At 37.9% G+C, this 27,318-nt stretch overlaps 2 protein-coding genes across 7 annotated transcripts; one reads left to right on the forward strand and one right to left on the reverse strand.

The window, feature by feature from the left end:
• Nucleotides 1–1,809: 1,809 nt before the first annotated feature.
• zgc:153867 (uncharacterized protein LOC337226 homolog) lies at nucleotides 1,810–9,456 on the reverse strand. 3 transcript variants are annotated; one of them, XM_048177831.1, is made up of 7 exons: nucleotides 9,265–9,456; nucleotides 7,027–7,054; nucleotides 5,217–5,360; nucleotides 4,257–4,430; nucleotides 4,005–4,082; nucleotides 3,325–3,367; nucleotides 1,810–2,353 (listed from the first exon to the last, which is right to left on the reverse strand). In XM_048177831.1, the coding sequence occupies exons 1-6, from the start codon at nucleotides 9,439–9,441 to the stop codon at nucleotides 3,339–3,341; spliced, it is 630 nt and encodes a 209-aa protein (XP_048033788.1). In that variant the 5' UTR covers nucleotides 9,442–9,456; the 3' UTR covers nucleotides 1,810–2,353; nucleotides 3,325–3,338. The 3 variants fall into 3 exon arrangements, with proteins under 3 accessions (XP_048033788.1, XP_048033789.1, XP_048033787.1); XM_048177832.1 differs by lacking the exons at nucleotides 7,027–7,054; nucleotides 9,265–9,456 and adding exons at nucleotides 7,269–7,296; nucleotides 7,796–7,903; XM_048177830.1 differs by lacking the exon at nucleotides 3,325–3,367.
• Nucleotides 6,791–24,232, forward strand: neurod4 (neuronal differentiation 4). Of its 4 annotated transcripts, none has more exons than XM_048177826.1 (2): nucleotides 6,791–6,927; nucleotides 22,431–24,232. In XM_048177826.1, the coding sequence occupies exons 1-2, from the start codon at nucleotides 6,904–6,906 to the stop codon at nucleotides 23,493–23,495; spliced, it is 1,089 nt and encodes a 362-aa protein (XP_048033783.1). In that variant the 5' UTR covers nucleotides 6,791–6,903; the 3' UTR covers nucleotides 23,496–24,232. The 4 variants fall into 4 exon arrangements, with proteins under 4 accessions (XP_048033783.1, XP_048033786.1, XP_048033785.1 ...); XM_048177829.1 differs by having other exon boundaries at nucleotides 6,819–7,097; XM_048177828.1 differs by lacking the exon at nucleotides 6,791–6,927 and adding an exon at nucleotides 7,993–8,131.
• The last annotated feature ends 3,086 nt before the right edge of the window (nucleotides 24,233–27,318 follow it).

Raw genomic sequence — 27,318 nt, forward strand, 5'->3', positions numbered from 1 at the left:
TTGCGACATTCAGATGGTAGGGTCAGATTTTGGTATAAACAACATGAAAGCATGGATCCATCCTGGCTTGGTGTAATTGTGTGGGGGAGTACCAGTAGAGCATTGTTTAAATACCACAGCCTACCGGAGCATTGTTTGCTGACCACCTTTATGACCACAGTGGACCCATCTTCTGATGATTATTTCCAGCAGGATGACGCACCATGTCTCAAACTGGTTTTCTGAACATGACAGTGAATTCACTATACTCAAATGGCCTCCACAGTCACCAGATCTCAGTCCAATACAGCACTTTTGAGATGTGGTGGAACAGCAGATTCATGAACCTGCAGCAACTGCGTGATGCTATCATATGAACCAAAATCACTGAGAAATGTTTCCAGCACCACGTTGAATCTATGCCCCTAAGAATTCTGAGGGTAAAAGGGGGTCTAACCCAACAATAGCAAGGCGTACCTAATAAAATGGCCGGTGAGTGTGTATATATATATATATATATATATATATATATATATATTTATATAAGACACAGCGGCAAATCCCCGAAGCACTGGCCGAGATGAAGCTGTTCTCTGCGGGTACACGAGCACTGAACGACCACTGATGGCCTGGAGCTTGCATCTCTGAAAACATCTAAAATTGTAAAATAGGCACTATGATTACATATGACTCACATATTTCAGATCTAACTACTACATTCTCGCCTAAAAAAACTCTTAAAACCACAGTTCATGGTACAAGTGTAGTATTTGCAAAATTATGGTGGATTTGCTCAGCCGCCAATGATAGTCGCTTCAAGTGGAGTGATACAAACGGTGAAATGGTAGGAGTGCTCAGCCAATCAGATTCAAGAACCAGAAAGAACTATTGTGTGTGTATATATATATATATATATATATATATATATATATATATATAAATATAAATATAATATTTTACTATATTTGAAGATTTCATTTATTCCTGTGGTGGCAAAACTGAATTTTCAGCAGCCATTAATCCAGTCTTCAGTGCCACATGATCCTTCTGAAACCATTCTAATATGCTGATTTGCTGTTTAAGAAATATTCCAAAATAACTTATTATTTGAAATAGAATTTGTAACAATGCAAGTCAGTTTTTTTTATCAATGTAATGTGTGAATAAAAGTATTAATGTCGTAAAAAAAAAAAAAAAAAAAAAAAAAAAAAAAAAAAAAGTAGATGGGATATATGAATGTATTTTTTTTTTTTTTTTTTTTTGTATTAATGAAAAGCATAAACTAATATTATTTCCTAACATTATTTTAGGTTGTCACAGCCAATGTTGATCTTCAGCAAATTCATAAAAAAAAAAAAAAAAAAAAAAAAAAAAAAAAAAAGCTGTAAAATATTGGATTAGCATGAAAAAAAAGCTGGTTTCTAAAACCCACTATGCCTGTCTGCCTGAGATCTGCCCTTATAAGCAATTGAGACAAATTAATGCCAAGGACACTAAACATCCTTGTGCCAACAATGTTTTCCTTTAATTTAAGTTGCTGACCTGAAACCAAAGAGTGATCATTTGAATTGCATTAGTCTAACTGCAAAAGAACTTAAGCAATTTGCTCTAATTTCACTTCAGACAGCTTGGTTTTTACAATTAACCACAATCGATAAAAGGAACTGGAGTTCTTGAGCTTTCAACAAGTGTAAGAACACTGCCATCTACCTGCAAACAGGAGAGAGGCAAGTTCAGCTTGACCCTAAGACACCGTTCCTTAAATTTACAACGATTTCTTACACTTTTTCATAATATTTAATGAAAATAAAAGGAAGAAATAAAAGGTAGTTTCTGTTTAAAATGTACTTTATTGGACAGCGAGAACATTCCAAGTTAATTAAAACAACGTTATTGCATTTTTCGATTCATAATTTCTCACTTTGAAAAAGTTAACTTCTCATTCTGAAAAGGCCAAAAATAAGTCTGACCAGACACGACATTTCTACTACAGCACTGTCCAGCAAAGATGCCTGAGGATACACTGGATATTGCATACACGCTGCTAATGTGCTGCATCAAGAGGTTTTATTGCAGACCGTGTCAGCACACAAGAGATCTTTTACATATCGTTATATGGTTTGAATACCACAGGACAGGAGGTGTATCTCTTGGGGAGTCAAATGGGAACTTAAAGAAGATAAAAGGCACTTCTAATAAAAATACCCAAATGAGTGCAAACACAAGAGAGGGACTGAAGTCATTAAGCAAATTAAGGTGACGGAATGAATAGGAAGAAAAACAAAATACATAAAGAAATTATTACATAGAAAATAAGACAAACAAATGGGTTGTGGTCTTTATCTTCAACCGCTCATGACCATGCGGACGAGTTCTGTGAAAAGAAAAAAAGAAATAAAACAAAGTTAGTGTACAATTTGCAGCAAAAAGGGGATCGACCCCAACTACAGCATGCAGCATATGAAAGAAAAATGCTGTTCTAAAATCTTCATTCCAAAGTAAAACAAAGCTAGAAATATTTTTAAAAACCTAGCCAAATGCCCTCCACATATCCTCATCGACCCTTCAAAAATTGCTCTTGGCCTGCCATGTTTGCTGTAGTTTGAAGCCGTTCCCCAGTTGTACTTTTTCTTAAGTGGTGAGAAACAGGGTGAGAGCAAGATCATGGCTAGCTCCTACTCAACCACAGCTCAAAGACTTAACCAGGTCTAGGATTCAAGAAAATGTTAAAGAAGCTCCTTCCGGTTTTCCTCTACAGGGCAAGAGTGGAAACAGTTTTATAGCACAGCTACAGTAATGAGAGATCGTAGAGTTGAGCTATGGATCAGCCTCCATCAGGAAAAGGGAGAGAAAGACCAGCAAAAACAGCCAAAATCACTGCAACTTGATAGGTTAGTTCATAATAAAAGCAACTGCGCTGCTTGGTGAGCACAGGGAGGGTGTATGCTGATATTTCAAATATCAGAAGACAAATCCAAACTAAATTAAATGCAACATCCCTTGACCTGTGCTCAAGTCCGAAGCAGCGCAGTCGCCCTTTCGCCTCTGAGAGCCGTCGCATGGACGGCCACATGCAGAGAGCATGCTGCAGCCAGGGGCCAGAGAAAAGGCTGCTGCAGAGATAAGGAAGAGTCCAACCATGTCAAAACCTTTAAACTACACCCAACCAGGCTCCCTAGCTCTAGACGTCACATGATGCGCTGCTACCCTGTGATTGACTACATTAGCAAAACGATAAGGGTGTGTAGACTATGCAAACATGGACGTCTGAGAGCGTTAAAGAAAAAGCCTGGATGGACTGTTGCTTCACGTGTTATAAATGTTGAGGGCAGGAGGTAGACGTACACCCGAGACATCTCTCAGCCAGACATGATGTGGCGAACGAAGGCTGTGGAAGATCAATTACAGTTACGGCATGCGGTCACCATCAGATTCTCACTAAAATAACTTGAATAATGCTTATAATTTTTTTCCATTGTAGTGCATAGGTATAATATAGTAATACAAGGTGTATATGACTATATCCTAGGTGACTTTCTTCTTTCTGATGAACACAATCGGAGTTATATTAATAAATATCCTGACGCTTCAAAGCTTTATAATGGCAGTGAACTGGACCAATGAGTATGAAGCTGAAGAAAGTGCCTCACACGGCTCCAAGGGGTTTAATAAAGACTTTTTGATGTGAAGCGATGCATTTGTGGAAGAAAAATATCCATATTTGACAAGTAAAATATCTAGTTTCCGCCAAATATTTTACTTTATAACTTGATAAATGTGGATATTTTTCTTACATAAATGCGTCGCTTCACATCAGAAGGCCTTTAATTATTCTTATTATTAATATAACTCCAATATAATCGTGTTCATCAGAAAGAAGAAAGTCATATACACCTAGGATGGCTTGAGGGCGAGTAAAGCTTGGGGTCATTTTCATTTTAAGATCTATGGACAAAAACTAGGTTTGAAAAACAGTGAATGCTCTCTTCGTGAACGTACACACATAATCAAACTCAAATGTTTACCTTCATAATTGATGCAACCGTTAGCATCTTCGTGTCCGGCTAGAAGTGTTTCTACCTCCTCTTCGGTCATCTTTTCTCCTTTAAAAATAAATAAACCCACATAGAAACATTTTGCAAATAGAGCACTATATACCAACACACCATATTTGAAATGTTCAATTCAACCATGTCTGCGTTCCATATTTTCATTCAGCGTCCTAGATGTGGAGGACTCGACTATAAATATCTCCTCGGGAGACCAGGCCGGCTTACCCAGTGTGGTGAGAACATGGCGGAGCTCAGCACCCATGACCGTGCCGTTGCCTTCCTTGTCAAATACTCTAAGCCCCTCCACAAAGTCCTCAAACGTGCCCTGGTCTTTGTTCTTAGCGATGGCCTGAAGCATGGGCAGGAACTGTTCGAAGTCCAGCAGTTTATGGTTCATTTCTGAGGAACAAAGAAGCCTTTAATCAGACAAGATAGCATTTATTTCCGTATTGTGCAGGAAGCAAGAACTACTATAATTACCATAGTCGATCGAAGTATTTGTACAAATACAGGGCTTGTGGGAAAGAATTTTGGGCCAGCTGACAAAGACACTTGCCCCATTAGGCCACTGCTTTGTTGTCACGACATTTTATGTTTTTATGCATTTAAACATTTGTTATGCTGTTTTGAACATAGTAGATGAGGCTGCTATTATTTGTGAGATCTTCTTCTTGAAATGAAAACATAAGAAATGTAATGTATTAATGCATTTAAATAAAAAAGAAAACTTTTTGTAAAGAAAAAAAAATCTAAAATATGTGCTGCTAAAATTAAAATGTAATTTATTATTTTTGTGGGATCAGTAAAATTATTGGCAGGGCAAGTACAAATCTGAACATCCAACCCAGCAGCTAAAAACTGCTTATCCTTATCCTGTACATCCAGATACAGACAATAAGAGATCAAATTAAGGCAATGATTATACAGGTCAGCCATTACCTATAGGTCTGGTTTCACAGACAGGGCTTAGATTAAGCCAGGATTAGGACATTGAAGTTGCTTTTATAAATGTTCCTTAGAAAAAAAATTTCACATGGTGATCATCATGGTGTGCAAAACAAAAGCACTGACATTTTAAGATACCAGTGCAAGTTGCTTTCAGTTAAGACAGCTCAAACATGCATTTTAGTCTGGGACTAGGTTTAAGCCTCATCTGTGAAACTGGGGGATAGCGTCTGATTCTACCTTCTGCCTTTGGGTTGCCCAGGACCTTGAGCACCTCAGCATTGACGGGATTCTGGCCAAGCGCGCGCATCACATCCCCGCACTGACTGTAGGTGATCTTTCCATCTCCCGTCCGGTCAAACAAGAGGAAGGCTTCTTTGAATTCTGCAAAGATCATTGAAGAATTTATTGAAGCAAAATGCTGGAAAATGGCAGAGAACAGGAAAGAGGAGGACAAGATACATGCATGATGAAAAAAAAGAAAAAAAAAACTGAAATGAACAGGGAAGACAAACAAAGATGGTTGACTGTATTCTGCACAAAAAAATACAAGACATAAGCAGCCTTTCAATGAAAAGGGATAATGACAGGCAATTCCTTTAAAGAGCCCAACTTAAATTAAGGAGCCCAATGGATTAGCACAAAGAGAAATACAGCACCAGCCATCAATATTAATGACATTCCAGACTATTCTGTGGTCTCTATTCAGGTTAGTTGTGGAAAGCTAAATGACCACAGAAATCTTATCCATTCACCTACAGTCATTATATACTTCAGTACTCAGAAATTGATCACGTTAAAAAGCTCATGAAATATTCAAACATCAACTAGCTATTTAAGCAGAACTTAAGGCAAACTACACTATTATCATTTAATACAAACTTTATAAAAATACTTGATTCTGAACAGTCGCAGCATTCAAACATGTTATATTCATTTTAAACAAACAAACACTTTTAACTAATATTATATAATCATTTGTAGCCATGTAATATTCAAGGTAATCTGTATTGTGTCGGGCTCTTGATCACCCCGATATTCAATTTGTCCAAGAATATGAAAGTACTGAAAAACTGAAAATATTCAGTTATATATAGATTCAGTTCAGATTTCCTTGCACACACATACATACTAATATATATATAACACATTAAAGTTCCATTAAATTTAATTGATTAGACATTGTTTTTGATTATTAATATTTAAGTAAACCACTAAAATGGAAACCAGACCAAAAAAAAAAAAAAAGCCAGAATTTTGGGGAAAAATAAAATGGATTTCATTGTAGTCCCACTAATTAATATGCTATATATGATAAAAGTGTTTTTTCTTAATCTTGAAACATAAGCTTAAAATGCATTACTGGGTGTTTAAACTCTTAAAATGTGTGGTTATAAATAAACTTTTCTTTTGACTCCATGCCAGAGTTCACCAAAAGAACTGAATGTTATCCGTTAGGACAGGCCCTTACGAAAAAAAAAAAAAAAAAATTCTCCCATCTCAGTAATGCTTTTCCTGCTCACTGGAATGTGGCTGTTCCCTTGCATGCCTTAAATTGAGCCTTTAACCATATATGGTAAGAGAGGAAAAACGAGAGAGTGAGCAGTATTATGTCAACTTCTTTTGCTTAAACAAACAAGAGCAAAGATTAGCCTACATGGCCATTGACCAAAAAAGCTCATGTCATATGTAGTAACACAGACTATAACTACAATATTCTAGTTTCAAAGTTGATATTTAAATGCTTTACACGGCAACGTTTCGCACTCTTTTGTTAGCAACATTTCAACACTTCCTGACTCAGACACACCCTCTGCAGATATGACCATGCTACAGAGGAAACACACAGGCCTACTCTTCAAAAACGCATTTCTACTCTCCAAACAAACGTTATTTTGATTCTTGCAGTTCAATTGTTAATTATTGAATGCAGTTCAAATGGAGGAGGCAGGTGAGGTGTTATCAGACACACAAACAGCAGCTTGTTGCCCTTAACACCATGCAAACTAAATGACATCAGAACAGAAAAGTTTTCAATGCACTGACTCACCGTGTATTTGCTCCAAGTTAAACTCAATCTGGAGGTAACATACAACAGTGGCAAAGGAAAACAATACAAAGGTAAGGAAAGAAAGCAGGAGGAATGCAGGGGCAGAGTAATAGAGGAGCAGAATAACATGGATTGGATGATGAAAGCAGGCTTTCTAGGAAGAAATGCGGGGGAAATAATACATACACATGTAGATCACTTTGAGACCAAGTAACATGCATCTGGACTAGACACAAACTCACCAAGAATCTGGTCCTCGGTGAATTCAGACTGTTTGAGACAAAGCGACATTCAATGAATATGAAATGATGCACAGTAGCAAAGCTGTGAATCAAATGGGATTTCTGATAATAACAACAACATATCTCTGTGTACATAAAATCCGTCTGGGAATGCATTTCAGTCCGGATGAAAAAGTTAGACAAGTTTTCTAACCCTGGCTAAAACTGACCGGCTAATACTGTCCGCTAACTTACAACCGCGCTACCGATTGACACCTTAACTAAAACACAACCATTTAACACATTTAATTTAGCTAGTATGGTCTTAGATATCTGTAAAATAAATTCATGAACAATTTACAAGAAAGTTTGGTCACTTTCTTGCGTACTAAATAGCATAAAACTCGGTTAGCTAGCATGAAATAGGCTAACGACAGACTCTTAGCACTATCATTGTATACAGTTTTCTAACCCTACATTTAGATATGTTTATATAGAAAATTTCTACTGAAGCCTATTTTAAATTAAACGTTTATCAATATGCCTACCATATTTGCAGTAGCTTGTTTTCCGGGTGTGTGTATCGCGGCGGGAGTGTGAGATGAAATGACTCTCGCTAGCGCTGCTGAGTTATGAAGGCTAGGCGATGTCCGATTCGTGAACGAATCGTTCTTTGGAGTCGGATCTTTTCAACGAATTAGCTGAACCGGTTCACTAAAACGAATGGTTCACGAATTGGACTGAATCGGTCCAAGCGGTTGGGGAGAGACCGTATTTTTCGTATTTTATATGTCGGACTCGTAATGATCAGTAAACCGACGAATGAACTTGTAATAAAAGCATTTGGAAAGTAGCCTACCTGCTTATTGGACGAAAGCCGAAAGGTAAGACATTTTAATATAATATAAATTCCAGTCATATTTACGTTGTAAATGACGTTAGGTTGAATCGTCGCTGCAACAAATTGAGCTGGATATAAACATTAATTATTATTTTTAAAAAATAATCAATAATTTGAACACTAAAAAGTAAGCTTGTCTGAACCACGTAATACGTCATGACGTAAAAGAATCAATGAATCGGTTGAATCGTTCCGGTTCTTACTGAAATGAGTCGGACTTCCCTTCACTGTAGTACGAAGGGTGGAGGATACTCATTACACAAAGTGACATAACTGCTCAAAGACACTCCCTGCGCAAATCACTATAGCATAATTATTGACTGAACACAATTGGCAAAGCGTGTGTATCTTCATTGATGATGATTTGTATGTTTGTGAAGCCATGCGACTAGCTTTTGTTTGTAAGGTTCAATGCTGCCTGCATTCCTAAGCATAGGAGGTGTTGGTTGTATTTATATAAGGATATCTGTGCATCATTTGTGATACAAAGAAAATGTATAATGATAAATCATAACAGATAGGAAATATATGATAAATTCCTACACAAAACCTTTTGTTCTTATGCTTTGCTTCAATATCTGATTGGATGTATTGCTCGGTTAATTCCAACCTAGATTGAGAATCTTGAGGTATATTATAATACAGAAAATAAACTATTCAGTACATTTAGGTAAAATTCATTGTGACAGTAATGCAGCTCGGGGACCCTAGTGTGGAGCAGTGCCCCATTTCTCAATCCTGATATAGCTCTAATATTCTCTTAAGGTTTGGGGGCTGGGTTGACACAGTTTTCTGTGTGCTATGCTGAGGTAATCAGAAGCTGCATAGAAAGAGATTACGTTGATGTTTTATTCACAACTAACATCAAATTCAGATCTGATAGGCTACTTGTGTTGCAATGTGGCAGTATACATTGCCGTACAGAAAATTTAAATGAATAAATCCTTAAATCCACATCAAGTTATTCACATGGTCTGTCATTTTTCTCCACATTCTATTGCTGCTAGATTTACCTGTGCTGTTTTAGTGATGCGTTTTAGAGCTGTTGCCTTAGTAATGATGAATAAGCAGGAGAAATTTCAAATTGAAAGACTCTGTTGCAGGACCATCACTTACCTCTAATGTGCTGGGGTCAAAGGGGGAGTCAGAGGGGCGCAGCATCCGCGGTTTCAACTCAGGAGCTGGTTTCGGGGGTGAGGGTGTTGCGGTAGGGCAAGGAAATGGTGGTCCATGCCTTGGTAAGGTTCCCCCAGATGGAGATTTTTTAATTGATGGTTCTCGTTTGGGTGCCATTGCTAGACCTTGATATGTGTCCTTCCTCCCTGTCAAGGAAAAATCTGTCAGATGAATTGCATGTGTGTCCTCTGATAGTAGAAAATTGGAGAAGCAGAAAGGTAGCAGGAATGAATTCATGCAGTGGAAGAGAGTGTGCGTAGGAGTGCTGTCTCACTGAGTCTGTTTCACTCTCTCCGCTTGTATTTATATGTAGGTCAGAATCGTGTACATATGTGGGTGTTTGTGTCAATGATAGACAGCAGTATCAGTATAAAAGAATCTCATTTCTAATTTGCATCAAGACCTTTTCTGTGAGTGTGTGTTTGTAAGAGCTAGATTTGTTAGCTATGGTTATTTATAGGTATTTCTATTTTTATTCTCTTCCTTTCATCTCTGGGAAATATTTCTCACACTGTGTGTCTTGGTAATTGCATTCTTCATCAGTGTTTCATTGTGCTGATTCTGTCAAGCATTATTATTATTAATAATATTAAGATCTCTTTAGCTCACGTAATAACGGGATGATTTAGTCTAATCTCTCCAATTACGTTCATGCTTGCTATTCAGAGGTGTCTAGCGTATACGTATTTTATAGTGAGTATTAATGAAGTAAATAAAAAGTATATGACACCTCCTTGTAAAAAAACTATTTTGGCTTACTGGTAATTCCAGTCTTAATGTTACATCAGACAAATACATTCCACAGAACTGCTTGTTGAAACCTTTTGGGATCATTTACAATGTTATGTGGTGTTTGAATCATGAGTTCACAATGAAATCACTAAAAGGCAAGAATTGCTTTTCTATGCATAGTTTTATTAACCAATCAGCACAAGTTTAGGGCGTGACAGCACAAAGGGAAAGTTGTTTTTGACTATAACCACTAGATGTCAGTATTGCTCAAAATAAAACCTTAACTAGACCAAAAAAGAAAAAAAAAGAAAAGATGGCACTAGTATATTATTATATATATATATATATTATTATATATATATATACTATTATATAACTTTATTTTTTCTACATAATTAAGCCACACGTGAAGAAAAAAAAAACAAAAACGAATTCATGAATGATTTATGATTTATCAAAATAAATCAATTTTGGTTCAAACTGAATATTAGTTTATTAAACCTGCTCTAAATGATTTAAATGTTATTTCTCCTATTAATTGTCAGGCCTGTATAATTTTGTAATCTGGTTTTAAGAAGTAGCTATCATTCAATCATATTTGTCACGGTGTACCTAAAATACGCATATTTTTGAAATCCCCAAATAATAGCTAGCTTACATCATATTATGTAAACTAATTTCTTAAATGAAACTTCAAATAGCCTATTTTTTATTGACAACAACTCTTCTAACGTCAAATACGTCCATACTATACATATTTATGGAAGTTGTTGAATAATCGATGGTCTCTCCGCCCTTTAATAGATTTTACATACAATCCATCGCGCGCTCAATGGGCCTTGAAATCACCGTTTATGTGTCTCGAGCGTCAGAACAATAGTGACACAGGACCCCCACCGCGCGACCAACGGCACACTGAATTAATTAATTAATCCACATTTTGGTTATTACAAATGGTCGTCAGACCTGTTTAATTCGAAGCAAAAAAATTAAACAGTCAATGTCTATAAAATATTTTTGTAACTAGTGGTGACCTGACCTCACGTGCTTGCTCAGTGAAGACGTGGAGCTTCAACAAAGCATGTCTGCCGAGTGAACATCGAACCGACTAAAGAGATTACATTCTGGGATTCACGTTTCTCTGTTTGTACAAGAATCCAAGCAGTAACCAATCCAGTATGTTAAAATGTGCCAAATCTTGTACTTATTTCTTTTTGCTGTTGTTTATTAGGCCTATCCATATTAGACTTGCTCAAATGTTTTTGCATTAGACTCATCAAAGTCGTTCTACCATCTTCAGGCAGAAGGTCCTCAAACATCTGCTTTTTCTACACAGTCCCAGAATTGATCATTCTGGTGGTCGATTTTACCAATTGGAAAAGTAAACTTTCTATTTTGTCTTCCTCTTTTCAGGCCTTTGATGAAAAGAAATTGAATTATGCTGAACTAGGCAAAGGGAATCAATTGTTCCTCAGAGGTTCCCCCAGAATGTGTAATAGAATTATAGCAACTGCCCCACCTAATGTCTCACAGAATCCCCGGACCATGGCGAATCATCAAACCACCTGATTTATTTTTAATGGCATTACACCCCTTACTCCATAGTGTCATGGTAATATCTGTGGCTCCTCCAGCTGCCTCTATATCACATTAGCCAAGCTTAATATTGACTGTGTAGGGCTCGCGAAACAATAAGCCTAGAAGACAGGCAGCTTAGAGGCAGCCAGCCAATCGGAAAGCTCTGCAGTTGGCTGGAGGGGTGTTAACTAAAGCACTGAAGTTGCTTTTGCCCTGAAGGAGCAGTTCAATCAATGGGATGCTTAACGCTGGGGTACCCACACGGACCGGCAGCTTTCAGATCCAGGCATCCCTCAACAAGTCCGAGCTGACGAGAAACCATGAAACCTGATGCAACTTGATTCCTTTTATTTTGTCTCTGTGTCTTTCATGCAGCAAACAAACAATCACTTCTCGTCTCATTTACTCGGAAGCTGTAGTGTTTTCCAGCTGCCGATTGTTTTCTGCATCAAAAAGTCTGCATGAAGCTGGAAAAATACTTCAAAAACCAATAAATTGGGCGGATTGAAATGTCGGCTCAGTCAAATTGGCGTTTCTCCGTCTCTGATGCACACTGCATTTTCTCTTGAAGGTGTGGGAAAATAATGCAGCTGCATTTCCTGAGGATTATTTTTAATGTATATTTTATTATAATTATTTTCTTAGAGACGAGACAAATTGTATGCATATAACTAAATTTAATTTATAAAAATTAAATCAAACCACTTATCACCTTTGTGTGTCATATTGCTGTAAACCGCAGAGGGAATCAGACTATTCCACTTGTGGGCTACATGCACCTGATCACACATAATCTGTGGCCCACTGCCAAACACACTGAAATCTTTTAATTTGTTGAAATGAAATCTGCTCACTCATGTCATTAATTACAAAATGCCAGTTGCAGTTCGTTTTATGACAATTATGAATCTTGTATAATAATAATAATAATGTTTGTTGGAGAAGCTAAAGTAAGGAATGAGCAAAATCTGCCTATTGTGTTTGGGCATACTGATTATGGCCTTTGATTAGTGCATGGGTGCAATCTATTCAACTTCTCTCACTCCCTCCCATCCTCCCCTCCCTCTATCCTTCCCAGCTACAGCCCCTTGGGGTATGCCCGTGTCCCAAAGGACAGCCAGCAAAGCAGATGGAACCCTCCTCCCCCTCTCCCTCGTCTCTCGCAGCTCACCCCGACAGGGTTGGGGTTCAGGAAAAGGATGGACTGTGATTGGATGAACACTTCATTTTGTAAAATGTGGTTTGAGAGGAATTTTCTGACCACCTTAATTGGAACTATAAGTGATTGTATTCGGCTCATTCGAACGGTTCAATTATCCTCCGTTGGCTCTAATAGCCAGTATGACCCTCAAAATTCCCCAACAGAATGGAATTTGCACCACTTCCAAGCAATCGCTTGAAAAATTGCAAGAGGTGTTGCGTGGACACTTTCCAGCCATCGTATCAATAGCAGAGCAGCCTAGAGAGAGGTTGCAGGTGGCATATTGTGCAAATGGGCAATTTTACGCTTCCAATTATGCAGTGGGCACTTGATATAATATGGGATTGATTTACACAAACTGGCAGACTGGCTTTTATTCCCAGAGTCCCCCCACTCGCTACTCATTGGCCATGATTTCAGTGTGTTTAATGGAGGAAAGAAATGGTTTTAGTCTAATAATGCGCTGATGAAGGGAGTGATACTGAGGTTAAAAGTCCATACCCATAAAACTCGGCCCCACTTCTCCCTAGTGCCAGGGAACATGAGTTAGGCTGTTCCTGTCCCTCAGGATCCATCCCAGAGAACTCCTGTATTCAGCTCCAGTAAGCAGCAGATAAGGTCGGAGCTCTGGGATTACCTTTACAACACGTATCTCTTAAAACACAGACGCACTCTTATTCTCCATGATTCTCTTAAGGGAATACAGTTCAGTTTTCATAATTACAATTTTGAACATGTACACTCTTGAAAAATAAAGGTTCTTAATTGGCCTGGATGGTTCATGAAGAACCTTTAACATCCATGGAAACTTTAAAGGGTTAGTTCACCCAAAAATGAAAATAATGTCATTAATTACTCATCCTCGTATCGTACTACACCCGTAAGACCTTCTTTCATCTTCAAAACACAAGTTTTGAAGCTTTACGAATCTTTTGTTTTGAATCACTGTTTCGCATCGCTTAAACAAGGCCTCGTTTACTGAAATCACGCGAATTTGGCGCTCCGAACCACTGATTCGAAACAAAAGATTCGTAAAGCTTCATGAAGCAGTGTTTTGAAATCAGCCGTCACTAGATATTGTTGAAAAGTCGTTATTTTGGTTTTTTTTTGGTGCACAAAAAGTATTCTCGTCGCTTCATAACATTAAGTTTGAACCCACCTTTCTGGGCCTTGAGAGGTTCAGTGACATTGCTGGCTATAGAGGCCTCACTGAGCCATCGGATTTCATCAAAAATATCTTAATTTGTGTTCGGAAGATGAAAAAAGGTCTTAGATTATTTTCATTTTTGGGTGAACTAACCCTTTAAATGCACAAAAGGCTCTTTATAGTGGAAAAAGGTTCTTTAAATAATTCCAATGTTCTTTTTTTATTCTAAAGGTGCGATTACATTTACTGTTACTCGAAATTGAGTCATTCCAAAAGAAATCTGCACGATTGGGAGTTTCACATGAGGGCGAAAAAGTTCCCCACACAGATTTCTCTCATGTTCAAGTTGGTCACAAATTCGCAGCGCTTACCAACAGAAAGCTGCTTGGTTTGAAAGGGAGTTCTGTGCTTCATCTCTATGCTATTGACAGTGGACCTTTTTTTTCCACACAAAATTTTGCTAAAGTGAATGCACCGGAAAAAAGGATCTTTCAAGAACTGTTCCATTATGACACGCTACGAAAACCTTTTCTGGAACATTTATTTACTTAAAAGTTTGATCGAATAGTTTGTTTGTAACTTTAAGTTTACGAAGATTAGTCAGAAAAAGTCATTAATTGCACATTTTTATCAAAGTTTTCCCCAACAGCCCAGCCCCCATCACCCAAACACACCCCTGCTTTTATAATTATTACAAGGGGCTCAGCTTTCAGGAGACATGGAGGGAGCATGTGTGCATGGCTTTAATTCCTATTGTATTCGTTCAATCTCAGTCTAAGCGAGTGTGTCTGTGTCTGAGCTCAGGAGAGAGGGAGTGAGGGAGAGAAAGACAGAAACAAGGACCCATCTGTCAGAGAGGCGCACGAATCCCCCTTCCCACTCCAAACAGGTCCCTTGGGACCACAAAAAAGCATAACTCACTTGTGGCAATAGTTGTGGGTGTGTGGGTTTCTTGGCACGGAGAAGGACTCTCAACCAAGGGAACTACAACAGCATCACAACAAGCCAGCTAGAGTAAACAACTGCTCAGTCATTGCTGGTGTGCTTAAGGAGATGCGTTCTACTAACTGTCGTTGATGTGCTGACAGGGGGTGGATGCGCTTCATTAGTCTGTTTTGACTTGTCAGGTTTCTGCTGAAGATTTGATGGTTTTGTGGTTGATGTGGTCAGTACAAACCTCTCCAGACTAACTAAAATGGTTCCTAATATGAGAAAATATTTGTGACAGTAATTAACTTTGCTTATATGCGGATTCATCAGATATTTCTTCGTTAGAGTGTGCGTGGATCAGTATGCGAGTTGTGATGTCCAACTCTCAAACAAATGATTCTTATGAATGGGTTCTTAATGAGACAGTCATAAAGATAAAAGAGCCTCAAACTCTCTCGTGAGTGCAGATTCAAAGTTTACAGCTGACTCTCTAACTGAACCACAAGCCTTTTTTCAGTTATAACTGCTGTGAAATGAACCAGCAGCTGTTACAGTAATATAATAATTTAAAGGTGATAGAGAGGATTTTTTCGTCGACTGAGAATCCAAAGACTGTTACTGAGTTTTTGAAATGAGCGCATGCGTCAGAACAGCCCCCTCCTTCACAGCTCATTTCAAAGGAACGCCTCCCAAAACTCGTGCGCGAGTATTGGAACACGAGTGTTTACCACCAGCATTCGCTGTGTTGTGTTAGTGGATTCATTATGTCAGACTCACCGCAGGTAACTCATAATCTGCAGTTGTTACTCCTGTCTCCTGACAAAAACATTGCATGCGGCGCCTGTGGAGTGAGGAAAGTTACTGGAGAGCGCAGCCGCGCTCGTCTCTCACAAGGAACGTCACGGCAGTGATTGACAAGCCAGAGGGCCAATCGTTTACGCGATGATCGCGTAAACGATTGGCTGATGTTTTTAAGGCCCTACCTCGTGCACGGATGATGTATATTAATATTACTTTCAGTGCACCTAATAAATAGTCTTTTATCAGTTAGTAAAGACAGTTTCAAGTAATATTGCAAAAATGTATAAAACAAAACATCCTCTTTAGCACCTTTAAGAGACTTACCTCAGTGTATTTACTGACTAACTATGACTAACTATAACTATGTGATAATGTACAAATAAAAATAAACATTCACAAAAGATTTTTGCTACAAAATAATATTATTATTAATAATATATAATTAATAATTTATCCAATTCAAGACTAAGGTTGCAAAAAATATAAGGTAAGTTGTTTTTTTTAATGACTTGTTGGAATCATAATCAACATGTATTTTAACAGTCAGAAATATTCTTTCAAAACAGTGCTATATTTATGTGCCACAAATATAATTAGGATCGCTACAGTGATAGCATCAAATTGGAACAAATTATTAGTAAAAACTAGATAAACATAATATTATAAAAGTTTGAAGTCGGTATAAGATTTTTGAATATTTCTGAAGTCTCTTTAGGTCACCAAGACTGCATTTATTTTATAAAAAAATACAATTAAAACAGTAATATTGTGAAATATTTTTACAATTTAATAGAACTGCTTTCTATTTAAATATATTTAAAATGTAATTTATTCCTGTGATGCCAAAGCTGAATTTTCAGCATCATTACTTCAGTCTTCAGAGTCACATGATCCTTCAGAAATCATTTTAATATGCTGATTTGGTGCTCAAGAAACATTATTATCAATGTTGAAAACAGTTGTGCTACTTAATTTTTTTGTGGAAACCATAATATATATTGTTTGATGAATACAAAGTTCAAAAGAACCACATTTATTTTAAATAGTAATATTTTGTAGCATGATAAATGTCTTTACTGTGACTTTTGATCAAGTACATTCATGCTTACTGAATAAAATGATCAATTTCTTTCAACAACAACAACAGCAAAAAATCATACTGACCCCAAACCTTTGAATGGTGATACTGAAACAGCAGCCAAAGTATGCAGTCAGCGAACTCCACAGCAATCTTTATTGAGCAATTCTGTAATCTGTCAACTAAAATTGTCATTTGGCTCCTAAATATTTTGATGTTTTATATTTAGCCACTCAGTATTTTCTGAATGGTTGCAGAAACTCAATTCCTCAATACTACAGAGGGGGTTGGGGGAGTGGAGATGCCACTCCAAACAATGAAATGGGTCATGGGAGTTCTGTGTGCTGTTCCTCTGGATATAATCTGAACTCTAAACTGTCTCAACAGGAGGTTGTCTATTGAGTAAACCACAGGTCTCGTGGCTCTGCATTCACAGAATTTCCATGAATGTCCACTGCACAAACACTTAAGAAAGCCTTCATAAAACCATCAGTATTAAGGTCAGATGGTGAAAATGAGTAAATGGTCTCTTGTGAGTGTAGTGTTCACTTCTGGTTGAGGTGGACTAGAAAATGCAGGAGGCCTCGATCCCTAAAGTTAGCTGTCCGTCGGTAGGTCACAAGGGAGGAGAGTTTGGACTCGGCATAGGAATTCCCAATACAGGTTGCAGGTGTGACACAGCATTGTGAAACACTCCAGGGAGGAAAAGTTGTGGAGAAGCAGGGTTACCGTGGGATCTTTGGGGAAGCATGACACAGTTATAGGTGCACATACTGTTGGCACACGTGATCCCTGGTTCATATGGGATGGCACCACTTCTGATATGCCTGAACACACTTAAAGGGTTAGTTCAACCAAAAATGAAAATAATGTCATTAATTACTCACCCTCATGGCATTCTACACCCCAAGACCGTCGTTCATCTTCGGAACACAAATTAAGATATTTAAATATTAAATCCGATGGCTCAGTGAGGCCTGCATAGACAGCAATGGCACTTCCTCTCTCAAGATCCATAAAGGTACTAAAAACATATTTAAATCAGTTCATGTGAGTTCAGTGGTTCTAATATTATAAAGCGACGAGAATATTTTTTGTGCGCCAAAAAAACAAAATAACAATATCTAGTGATGGCCGATTTCAAAACATTGCTTCGGAGCGTTATGAATCTTTTGAGTCGAATCAGTGATTCGGATCGCGTATCAAACCGCCAAACTGCTGAAATCACGTGACTTTGGTGCTCCGAACCACTGATTTGATTCATAACGCTCCGAAGCTTCAAGTGTTTTGAAATCAACCATCACTATATATTGTTAAAAAGTCGTTATTTTGTTTTTTTGGCGCACAAAAAAAATCTCATCGCTTTATAATATTAAGGTAGAACCACTGTAGTCACATGAACTGATTTAAATATGTTTTTAGTACCTTTATGGATCTTGAGAGAGGAAGTACCATTGCTGTCTATGCAGGCCTCACTGAACCATCGGATTTCATCAGAAATATCTTAATTTGTGTTCCGAAGATGAACGAAGGTCTTAGGGGTGGAAAAGGACATGAGGGTGAGTTATTAATGACATTATTTTCATTTTTGGGTGAACTAACCCTTTAAGCGTGTCAATATACACCCTTTCTTTGACCCCCTCACAAACCAAAAGTCTGAAGGCCAGTTTTTCAGAAACTTAGAAAGAGAACATTCAAGCTTTTTTAAAACTGAATTATGTTTTTTTTTTTTTCATGTTAATCATGATTAATTAGACATTGATTATTCACTGTTACCATAGCAAAGGCTTTCCATCTTCATCAGTGCATAGATTTTCGATCTTTACAACACTTCTATGCCGCCAAGTGGAAGCCTTCTTCCCTTTGTGTGAGAGGAAAGAAGCGTCACCCGAGTGAACTAGCGCTATAGATATTGTCCTATTGTGTTAATTGTGTTGTCGCACGAGAGATTATGGTAGGCAGGCGACTGGCGCGTGAGCGCTGGTGCAGCAGACGCATCACTTAAGCCCATCTGTTCATTTATCAATCACCAGTGTCCAGCTTGACTTAAAAGTTTAACTATCCCTTTACCAATTATCTCCTGAAATGTGTAAATGGTGGCTAGCAACTGAAAAATATATCATTTTTTTATGATAAATTTTTTTGGGAAACATAAAGCATCAGGTTTAAAAAAATAAATACCTATCAAAATAATAATACATCTTACCAATATATATTTACCATTAGATCAGTATGGGTCACTTTTTTATTTCTAAAAGTATATGATTGTGATCTGTTAGCATTGGATTCATAATGAAAGTTAATATTAAGTGCTACCAAAACTTTTTGTAGAGTGAGCGTGAGCGCACTGTCTAGGCCACAGATGTGCACACTTGGTGCATACAATGGGATCAGTGTGAGGACACGTGTGACCTGAAGCCCCACAGTCAATAGCGCACTACTACAATAGAGCCCCTACTGTGGTATGAACACATAATATGTAGCCCTATTTTGCCAAATAAAGTCAAACTTTATAACTTTATATATATATATATATATATATAAAATATGTATAAAATGTCATAAATGGTTTTTATATATGATCATTCTAGCTACACTGCAAAAAAAAATGTTGTTTCAACTTAAAGAAGAAAGTGTTCATGCTGCCTTAAAATTTTAAGTTTAGTCAACTTGAAATGTGAAGTTGTACTATGTGACAACTTGGATATTTGAGTTGACTAAACTTAGAATTTTAAGGCAGAATGAACACTTTTTTAAAGTTTTTCTTGCAATGTTTTTTTCTTGCAGTTTTTCTTGCAATGAACTTTTAGTGAATACTTGAAGTTTGAATAAAATTAAGATTATTTTATCAATGCATAAAAAACTTTTAGATATCAATCTGCATATGCGATAAACATATAAATGTCGAATCACGAACCACCTTAAAATTAATAACGTGTCAATATACCTAAAAAGACTAGGCCTATAAGTCATTCTTGCAGCCTCCTTTTAATTCGCGAAAATTTAAATATGGGTCTGCCTTGATACATTGATACATATTGTTATGCTATTATCACATATCTTTAGGCTACATAATTATACGTTTGCGAATTAAAAGTTCCCCAGCATATGGTTAGTATCTGTTGCATCTGAAGTAGCCTAGTCTAATAAATCTTTTCAGAAAAGAGTATTTTTGGGGGCAAATCACCCTCGGGCGCAGCACGCATGGTTGAGTGAGTTATCTTAGCGAAACAAAACCGTTTGGGCTTGATTAATCCAGCAGTTATTGAGCGTTATGTTTTGGTGGGCCGAGGGGCGCTAATGAGCGGACCGAGCGAATGAATGAAACGGGTGAACAACACACACACCTGCTCACACTGCACCAAGCTGTCACAATCATTTACTGGGACGCGCGCGCGTCTTTGTACACTAGACTACTGTAATTAGAGTTAAGACCAACGTTTGACCTCGCCATAAACCAAATAGGGCTCAGGGGTATTAATCCAGCACTGAGCGGGCTTTATTGGGGCAGAAAATGACGTTAGGTCACGAAAGAAAAGCAGAGAGTGATATTTGTATAGCTTCCCAATTATAGACTATTTTCAATTTGGAATAGTAGCTACACTACAAATCAACTGGTGTATTACATAATCCAGTAAACGTAATAGCTATGCTGACCATCAAATCAACAACAGTAAAGTAGCCTGTTATTTTGATTTATTAATGACGTTGACAGTCATGTGGGTCTAAAAGTTCCTTCTCTATTTTAAAATTTAAAATAGATTTTTGTATGTTGATTACACCACTCTGATTTAATTTTTTTTGTTTCAAATATTAATATTTTTAAATCAAAATTGCTTTAATAAATAATAATGAAAGATCTTTTTTTTTCTTTCAAGAATTCAAAGCTTTTCAATGAAACGTTTTCTTACGATTAGGAAATTCTAAGCCCTGCAATATTAACATTAATTCAATGGATCAACGTGTGTATGAGCGTCACGTCACTGACCCAAATGCTGTCAGAAACATTTGCACCCTCTGATAGCCTAAATGAATTGCAGAGGCGCTCACCTTGTAAGATTTATAAGGTTAATGTACAAGGGAAGTTCCATCGTTCCCTTCACACAAATGCGAACACCCTCAGACACAAAGCCCGGGGGATAAATGCACACACTTAAGTCGTGAAACTTTTGGCCACGAGCGCGCCACGCGCTTTCGGATCAGCTGGAGGTGTGGGGGTGGGTTTGTACTTGTGGGCGGAGCTTGTGAGCATCGCTAGAAAGTCAAAGCCGGGAGTCAGTGCGCTTCAGTGAGGCATGCGACGCGCTCTGACGCACCAATGGAGAGCTAACGGACCTGCACTATAGCGCATACGGACTGTTGACAAACAGAAACGATCAGTGGGACGTCTGGAACTTTGTTTTTGAAATTTTTACAGCATTTCTTTTAAACATTTTGACAGTGCGTTCTGGCTTTCTGACCACATTTTAAGTGGTCAAAGTTTTATTGAAGTGAATCCAGGTGCTACTTTAACAGGTATGGTTGTTTTTAATACTATTTTTAATCATTTATACAAATAGGCTATATTTTTCAGTTATTATGGTGATTCATAATGTGCAAAAAAGTTTATTTTTTGAAGATGTTTTAGGACATGTATGATCAAATGTAGATTTATGTCAGGATTTATATAAGATTTAGATAAAACAAATTCGGCGTAATAATATGTGTTTATTACTTTTATGATTTCTCATAAAAAAAAGAATAAACAACAAAAAATAATATAAAACAGTCAAAATAAAATAGCATGTCCTAAACGCAGAGTCATCCATTATAAAATGTTTTCGTCATGTCCTGTCATACTAGATGTCAAATCTCAAATTCATCAGTAATTAAATACAAAGTGAACTTACTACATCTGCCACGTTTTTAAATTCACTTTAAGGCAACAATTTATTATTTATTTTTTTTACTACAGATATTTATTTTTATTACAGATAAATTAAATTAATGCAGTCGAAATCTGGGGCGCCTATACATGTTCCATTCATTATTACAAACTTTTGTGCTCTACTTAGCCTATAAATAAATGACACACTCCAATGCACAAACTAATGTTTCTAATCGTTACAATAGCATGTAACTTTAATCTAAACATTTCGCTAAAAAGCGCGCGCTCTAGAGTTTTAAAGGAAAACAAACGGAAAAATCATCAACGCGGGAGGCCGACAGATTTCCATGACAAAATATTTAGAGACAATGCTGATGTCTTTCAATCAAATCAAATTCAAAAATGTAGTAGTATTAGCGTGGCTTGGTCCTGTGTTTGTTGATTCCGGTTTACAGACTCCCCGCAAATTAAATCCAAGCTCTTTATCTGTGGACTAAATCCAGTCGTGTCCCAGATTGGACAGCGTCTCCAAAATAACTGCGGAAATCAAAGGGTTTAAACAGAAAGTCCTTGCCATTAGATGGGAGCATTAAAACTAGGAGAAGAAATGGAATTGTAGAGCTGTAAGCTACATAATAATCATCACAATAATCGTGCTTTCTATGATGAGGGTCTTAACTCGATTCAATTCAAAAGTCATAGTCTGAACATCTAGAGATGTAAATAAGATGTACACTCAATGTTCTTACAAATATTTCTCCTGTGACCTCAGATTACAATGATGACCAAACCTTATGGAAAACCAGGGGATGTGACTGAGCTAGTCAGCTCTCTGGGATGGATGGAGGAAGACCTCAGCTCACAAGATGGTGATAGGACACCTGAGATAGGTCACTATGCGCTACACAGGAGCAATCGTGAACCTGTAGAGCTTGGCAGTGAGGATATGGAGGAAGAGGAGGAGGAGGAAGAGGAAGAAATGGGTCTCGATGGAGAAAAGGCACCCAAGCGAAGAGGTCCTAAAAAGAAGAAAATGACCAAAGCCAGACAAGAACGTTTCCGCGCCCGCCGCGTCAAGGCCAACGCGAGGGAGCGCTCGCGCATGCATGGGCTGAACGATGCGTTGGACAACTTGCGGCGAGTCATGCCTTGTTACTCAAAGACCCAAAAGCTCTCCAAAATCGAGACCCTGCGGCTGGCCCGCAACTACATCTGGGCGCTTTCGGAGGTTCTGGAGAGCGGCCAGTCACCTGAGAGTCATGGTTTTGTGGAGATGCTTTGCAAGGGGCTTTCGCAACCTACCAGCAATCTCGTAGCCGGCTGCCTCCAACTTGGACCCTCAACTATGGTGCTTAACAAGCTGGATGAAAAGTGCGGGGTGCCAGGAGCAGGTGGTCCGCAGGGTCACCCCATTAGCTATCCCTCACCGGGACTTCCCAGTCCACCCTACGGCTCATTGGAGGCCTCACACTTGCTTCATCTGAAGGGTTTCAAGGGGGCTGCCTATGAGAACTCCTCACCCAACGAATGTAGCAGCGGCACGCCACCTTACGACGGCCCTCTTACGCCGCCGCTCAGCATCAGCGGCAACTTCGCCCTCAAGCAGGAGCCGTCTCCTCACGAGGCCGAGAGGAACTTTACCCCTCACCCGACCCACGCCGCGCATTACATCTCCTCACACCCTTACCCGCCCACCTCCTTGGCCGGTCTTCCAGCTCCTCAGGGTCACCCTCTATTCCCAGCCTCCCGTTACGAGCTTCCTTTAGACATGGCTTTCGAGCCGTTTGCCCCTTCGCACATTGTGACATCACAGATGAGCAGCATTTACAGCGAATAAACAAATATGACCACCAGAGACGCTCAGCAATTCTGCCTCCTGCTCCTCAGTGTGCCTCCAGGGGCCCAGCACATTTAAGGAGACACTTTGCATGTATCCTGTCTGATCCCTTAAGAGACCATAACGGTCACTGAGAGAGAAACGCAACCTACCTGTGGCAATTGAAGTACTGAGAAAGAGATGCATATTTTTTTGTTAATTTATTCTTGTTTTTGTCACAGCTGAGTTTGTTACTATTTTAAATGTTATTTTTAATTGTTCTGGGATTTGTATTCTGTGTACACTTGATGTTCTCCTCCTCAAATAGGATGGCTTTTTTGGAAACATGCCATCAACCTGACTTGTAGACCGGAAGGTTTTTAAGGAGAGTAAGAACCTCAGTATCTTCAGCACTGTTCAACCACTAAACAAAACACAGCAGATTAATGAATGAAGGAAAAGGACAATAAATTTAACACACTACATTTGCCATAACAAATGCATTTATTTATGACTGTATTTATTATTTATTTTGATGACAATTGTATATGTTTTGAAACAATTTGTCAGCACTGTTTTTATTGGTTCTTTGGTACACTGCCAGTCACTGCTACCAATACTCATAAAGTATCTAATTTATTTATCATTCAGTTTAATGTATTTTTGTCATTCTCCACAATGTTTGTAATTTTGCTCAAGCGTTTGTAAATATTTACCTGTTTCGCACTTAATAAAATAAATATTCTTATATAATATGACACTATTTTGTTTCTTTCTTTTGCTTTTTACCATTATTATGATCATATTTGTTTAGATTTGCTATAATTTTAACAATAAAACCAGACATTTAAAAATGCATCGCATTTAAATATATGTGATATTTGACTCTTTTGTCATTTATATAATCAAATATCACACTGTTATGCTTAATATTTATTTCATAGTCTAGTTTTTAGACCAAACTAGAGTACAGCTGTAATATTTTTTCTTTATGGATTCTGCAATGCAAATATTCTATAATACTCGATTTCATTTTAGAAAAAGTTGCATAACATAACTATTGCATTAGGCAGAATTGCACTAATTTGATGTTGAATAATAATAATAATAGATGTTTTAGTGATTATTATTAGTGTTATGATGGGCATGGGAGTCAGTGGAGCATGTGGAGCCATGGGAACACATAGCTGTGGAACAGGTGACTGTGTCATGGGATCCCCTTTCACTCTCACTTGCGTTTTCCCAGCCTTTTCATTGCCAAAATGGTTGGGGAAATCAGCAAAACAAAACAAGCACACAAAAAGGGGGTTAATGATGTAGGGAACAAAAAGAATTACAGTGTGCTTTTAATGGTTCCTGTAACTCTAGTATGTCACATAGCTGTATTGAAATGTATAAAAGATTGCCTTTTCCCACAAACCATAGTACAGGACGATCGTTGACTTTAGCTTTGTGCTCATATCAGACAATGCAATGCCTCTCCAAACGAACAAGCCAGAGAAAAAGTGTGTGAAAGTGTGTTTATTGTTGGAAGCGGCACTAAGATGAGAATGGGCGCCTGTTTTGCCTGAAGTGGACCCCACCTCATCCACCGTTCCAAAGGTTTGTCTTTTCCAGCCCTGGCAAGGCGAGAGAAGTGAAGGAGAAAAAGGGAGCGATTGTTTTAGCGGGCGCCACTGGTCTATTGTAAGTGCAGTGTGTTCTTTCTCTCGACCTCTGACCTGCATTGTTGTGAGGCTGTTCGTTCGGAGAGCCGAGACAGCTGGGAGAACTGCGGGGGGCTGATGGACAGCTGGGGCCAAACTAGCGAGAGAGAGAGAGAGCAAAGGGGAAAAAGAGAAAGTGGGAGAGGGAGTAAACCAAAACAGAGGAGGTGAACGGCCCTATTCTTGAGTGGCCCCTTTCCCTGTCCTCTTGTGGGTCAGCTGGGCATTGGAATAACACATAGTTCCACACATCAAGATGGTTTGAGTGGGTGAAGATAAGGAAAGGACAGAATGGAGGGAGTCAAGTGCACACAAGGCTTTCAGGCTGTGCCATCAAGAGCATTTAGGCTTGACTTACCCTGTTTTCTCTGGTTTGACATACCTCCCATTCTGAAACGGAAAACCCAGAGTTTCCCTCATTTCAGGGTTAACATACTCAGAGTTTTCACTTAACCTCCTTTCTGAAATGGGCCCCAGGTGTAGTTCAGCACATTAACTCAAAAACATATTTGTTTATATATGTATTAGTGTGTATGTGTGTATATATATATATGTATATGTATATATGTTATAATTTTAAATCTAAGTTTGTAAAAAAAACTTTGCTTTAAAAATATATTTTATTATTATATATTTTAGTATCATATTATATTAAAACATATTTTTAATATTTACTATCATACAATATTTAAAAAAATATAGTGCTTTAAAAATGTTAAATATATTCTTTAAAATAAATGCCAAATAAAGTAAATGACTGAATTTTAAGCGTTTTAAAGTACATTAAAATAATGTTTATATATATATATATATATATATATATATATATATATATGTATATATATGTATATGTATGTATGTATATATATATATATATATATACACACACAGGCATTTAAATAAATAAATAGAACACCTTTCAAGCAAATCAATTCACAAAAAGTTTATTTTAATTTATAATTCAGCAAGTTAATCATAAAACTGCAAATTACTATCCACAGAAGATGTATAAAAACTATACAAGATGTTTTAAGAGAGTCTTTGGCATTGTCCATTGCCAATACATCAGCCGTCTGTGCAGAACTCAGCAGGGCTGAAACAAGGGAACAATTTCAGAGTTGTCAGCTGCTGTCGACATATCCTTTGAAAACAGATGAGAAAGCATAGAGAAAAAAATGCGCTAGTAAAAATGAAAAGGCATGTGAAGACTGTTGCGTTTTCCCATATAGGGCAGATGGTTGTCGCTGTGACCTCTGTGCCACAGCAAATACCCCTACAAAGTTTATATAAAAAAAATAAGAATACTACAGTCTTAGTTAAGACCCAAAATTAATTTGAAATCTTCTTCCAATACAGCCAAAAGGAATTATCTGACTGACCACTGCAGGTGAATAAAGCAGATGACAGTTTGATTTACACTGGCCCAAAGAGTATGTAGACATTTCAGCCATTTTGAATCGAAAAATGTATAAATGCATTGCATTAATTAACAACATTTCAAAACAAGTACTCTGTTAGAAAACCTGTGTGAACTTGAGGGGAATTGACTTCATACATTCACTAAAATCACTGTGACACCAGCTGGTTAAAAGTCAGTTCAGGGTTGAAGACCTCTGCAGTAGACAGTCTCTCTGAGGTAGTTATATGCCTTGTGGAGTTGTGATTTTAAAATGTGAGTTAGAGAGAAGAAGTGGATGATGGGACATTAAAGTGCAGTCTGAAACCTCTTTCACTCCTCCCCAGCTTTTTGTCTCTCTGGCACTAATCCATTGGCCAAACAACGCAGTCTCCCACTAAATGAAAGGTCCTGATCCATAGGGGGGAGATGGGGATAAAGCATTGTGATTAAGATTGTATTAATGGGGCCATAGGAGGCTGGAAGGCTTTAATCAGTGTCTGTGCTGCCGTAATCCCCTGCCTTTAAGCTTCAGCTAACGCTGTGATCCTCCTCCTCATGAGTCACATCACACACACTCGCACAAACACACTGGATAGGCCGGAGAACAGTGAGGTCAAGGTACAGAGACAGAGTGCAATGAGACTGATATGGTGTATACAAGAAGGCAGCTGGATGAGGAAATAGAGAAGAGTAGGATGACGGAGGATGAGGTTTGGAAAAAGACGACAAAAAGTGCTGA

This window comes from Megalobrama amblycephala, linkage group LG24, assembly GCF_018812025.1.
Source record: "Megalobrama amblycephala isolate DHTTF-2021 linkage group LG24, ASM1881202v1, whole genome shotgun sequence".
NCBI lineage: Eukaryota > Metazoa > Chordata > Actinopteri > Cypriniformes > Xenocyprididae > Megalobrama > Megalobrama amblycephala.

Excerpts from the sequence above, each read along its gene's own strand:
- zgc:153867 (XM_048177830.1), bottom strand. The coding sequence starts at position 9,441 with ATGGCACCCAAACGAGAACCATCAATTAAAAAATCTCCATCTGGGGGA. Across the intron at positions 5,361-7,026 it reads TAACTTGGAGCAAATACACG|AATTCAAAGAAGCCTTCCTC; the intron begins GTGAGTCAGTGC and ends TGATCTTTGCAG. Across the intron at positions 4,083-4,256 it reads CCATGTTCTCACCACACTGG|GAGAAAAGATGACCGAAGAG; the intron begins GTAAGCCGGCCT and ends TTATTTTTAAAG.
- neurod4 (XM_048177826.1), top strand. The coding sequence starts at position 6,904 with ATGCAGTTCAAATGGAGGAGGCAG. Across the intron at positions 6,928-22,430 it reads AGTTCAAATGGAGGAGGCAG|ATTACAATGATGACCAAACC; the intron begins GTGAGGTGTTAT and ends CTGTGACCTCAG.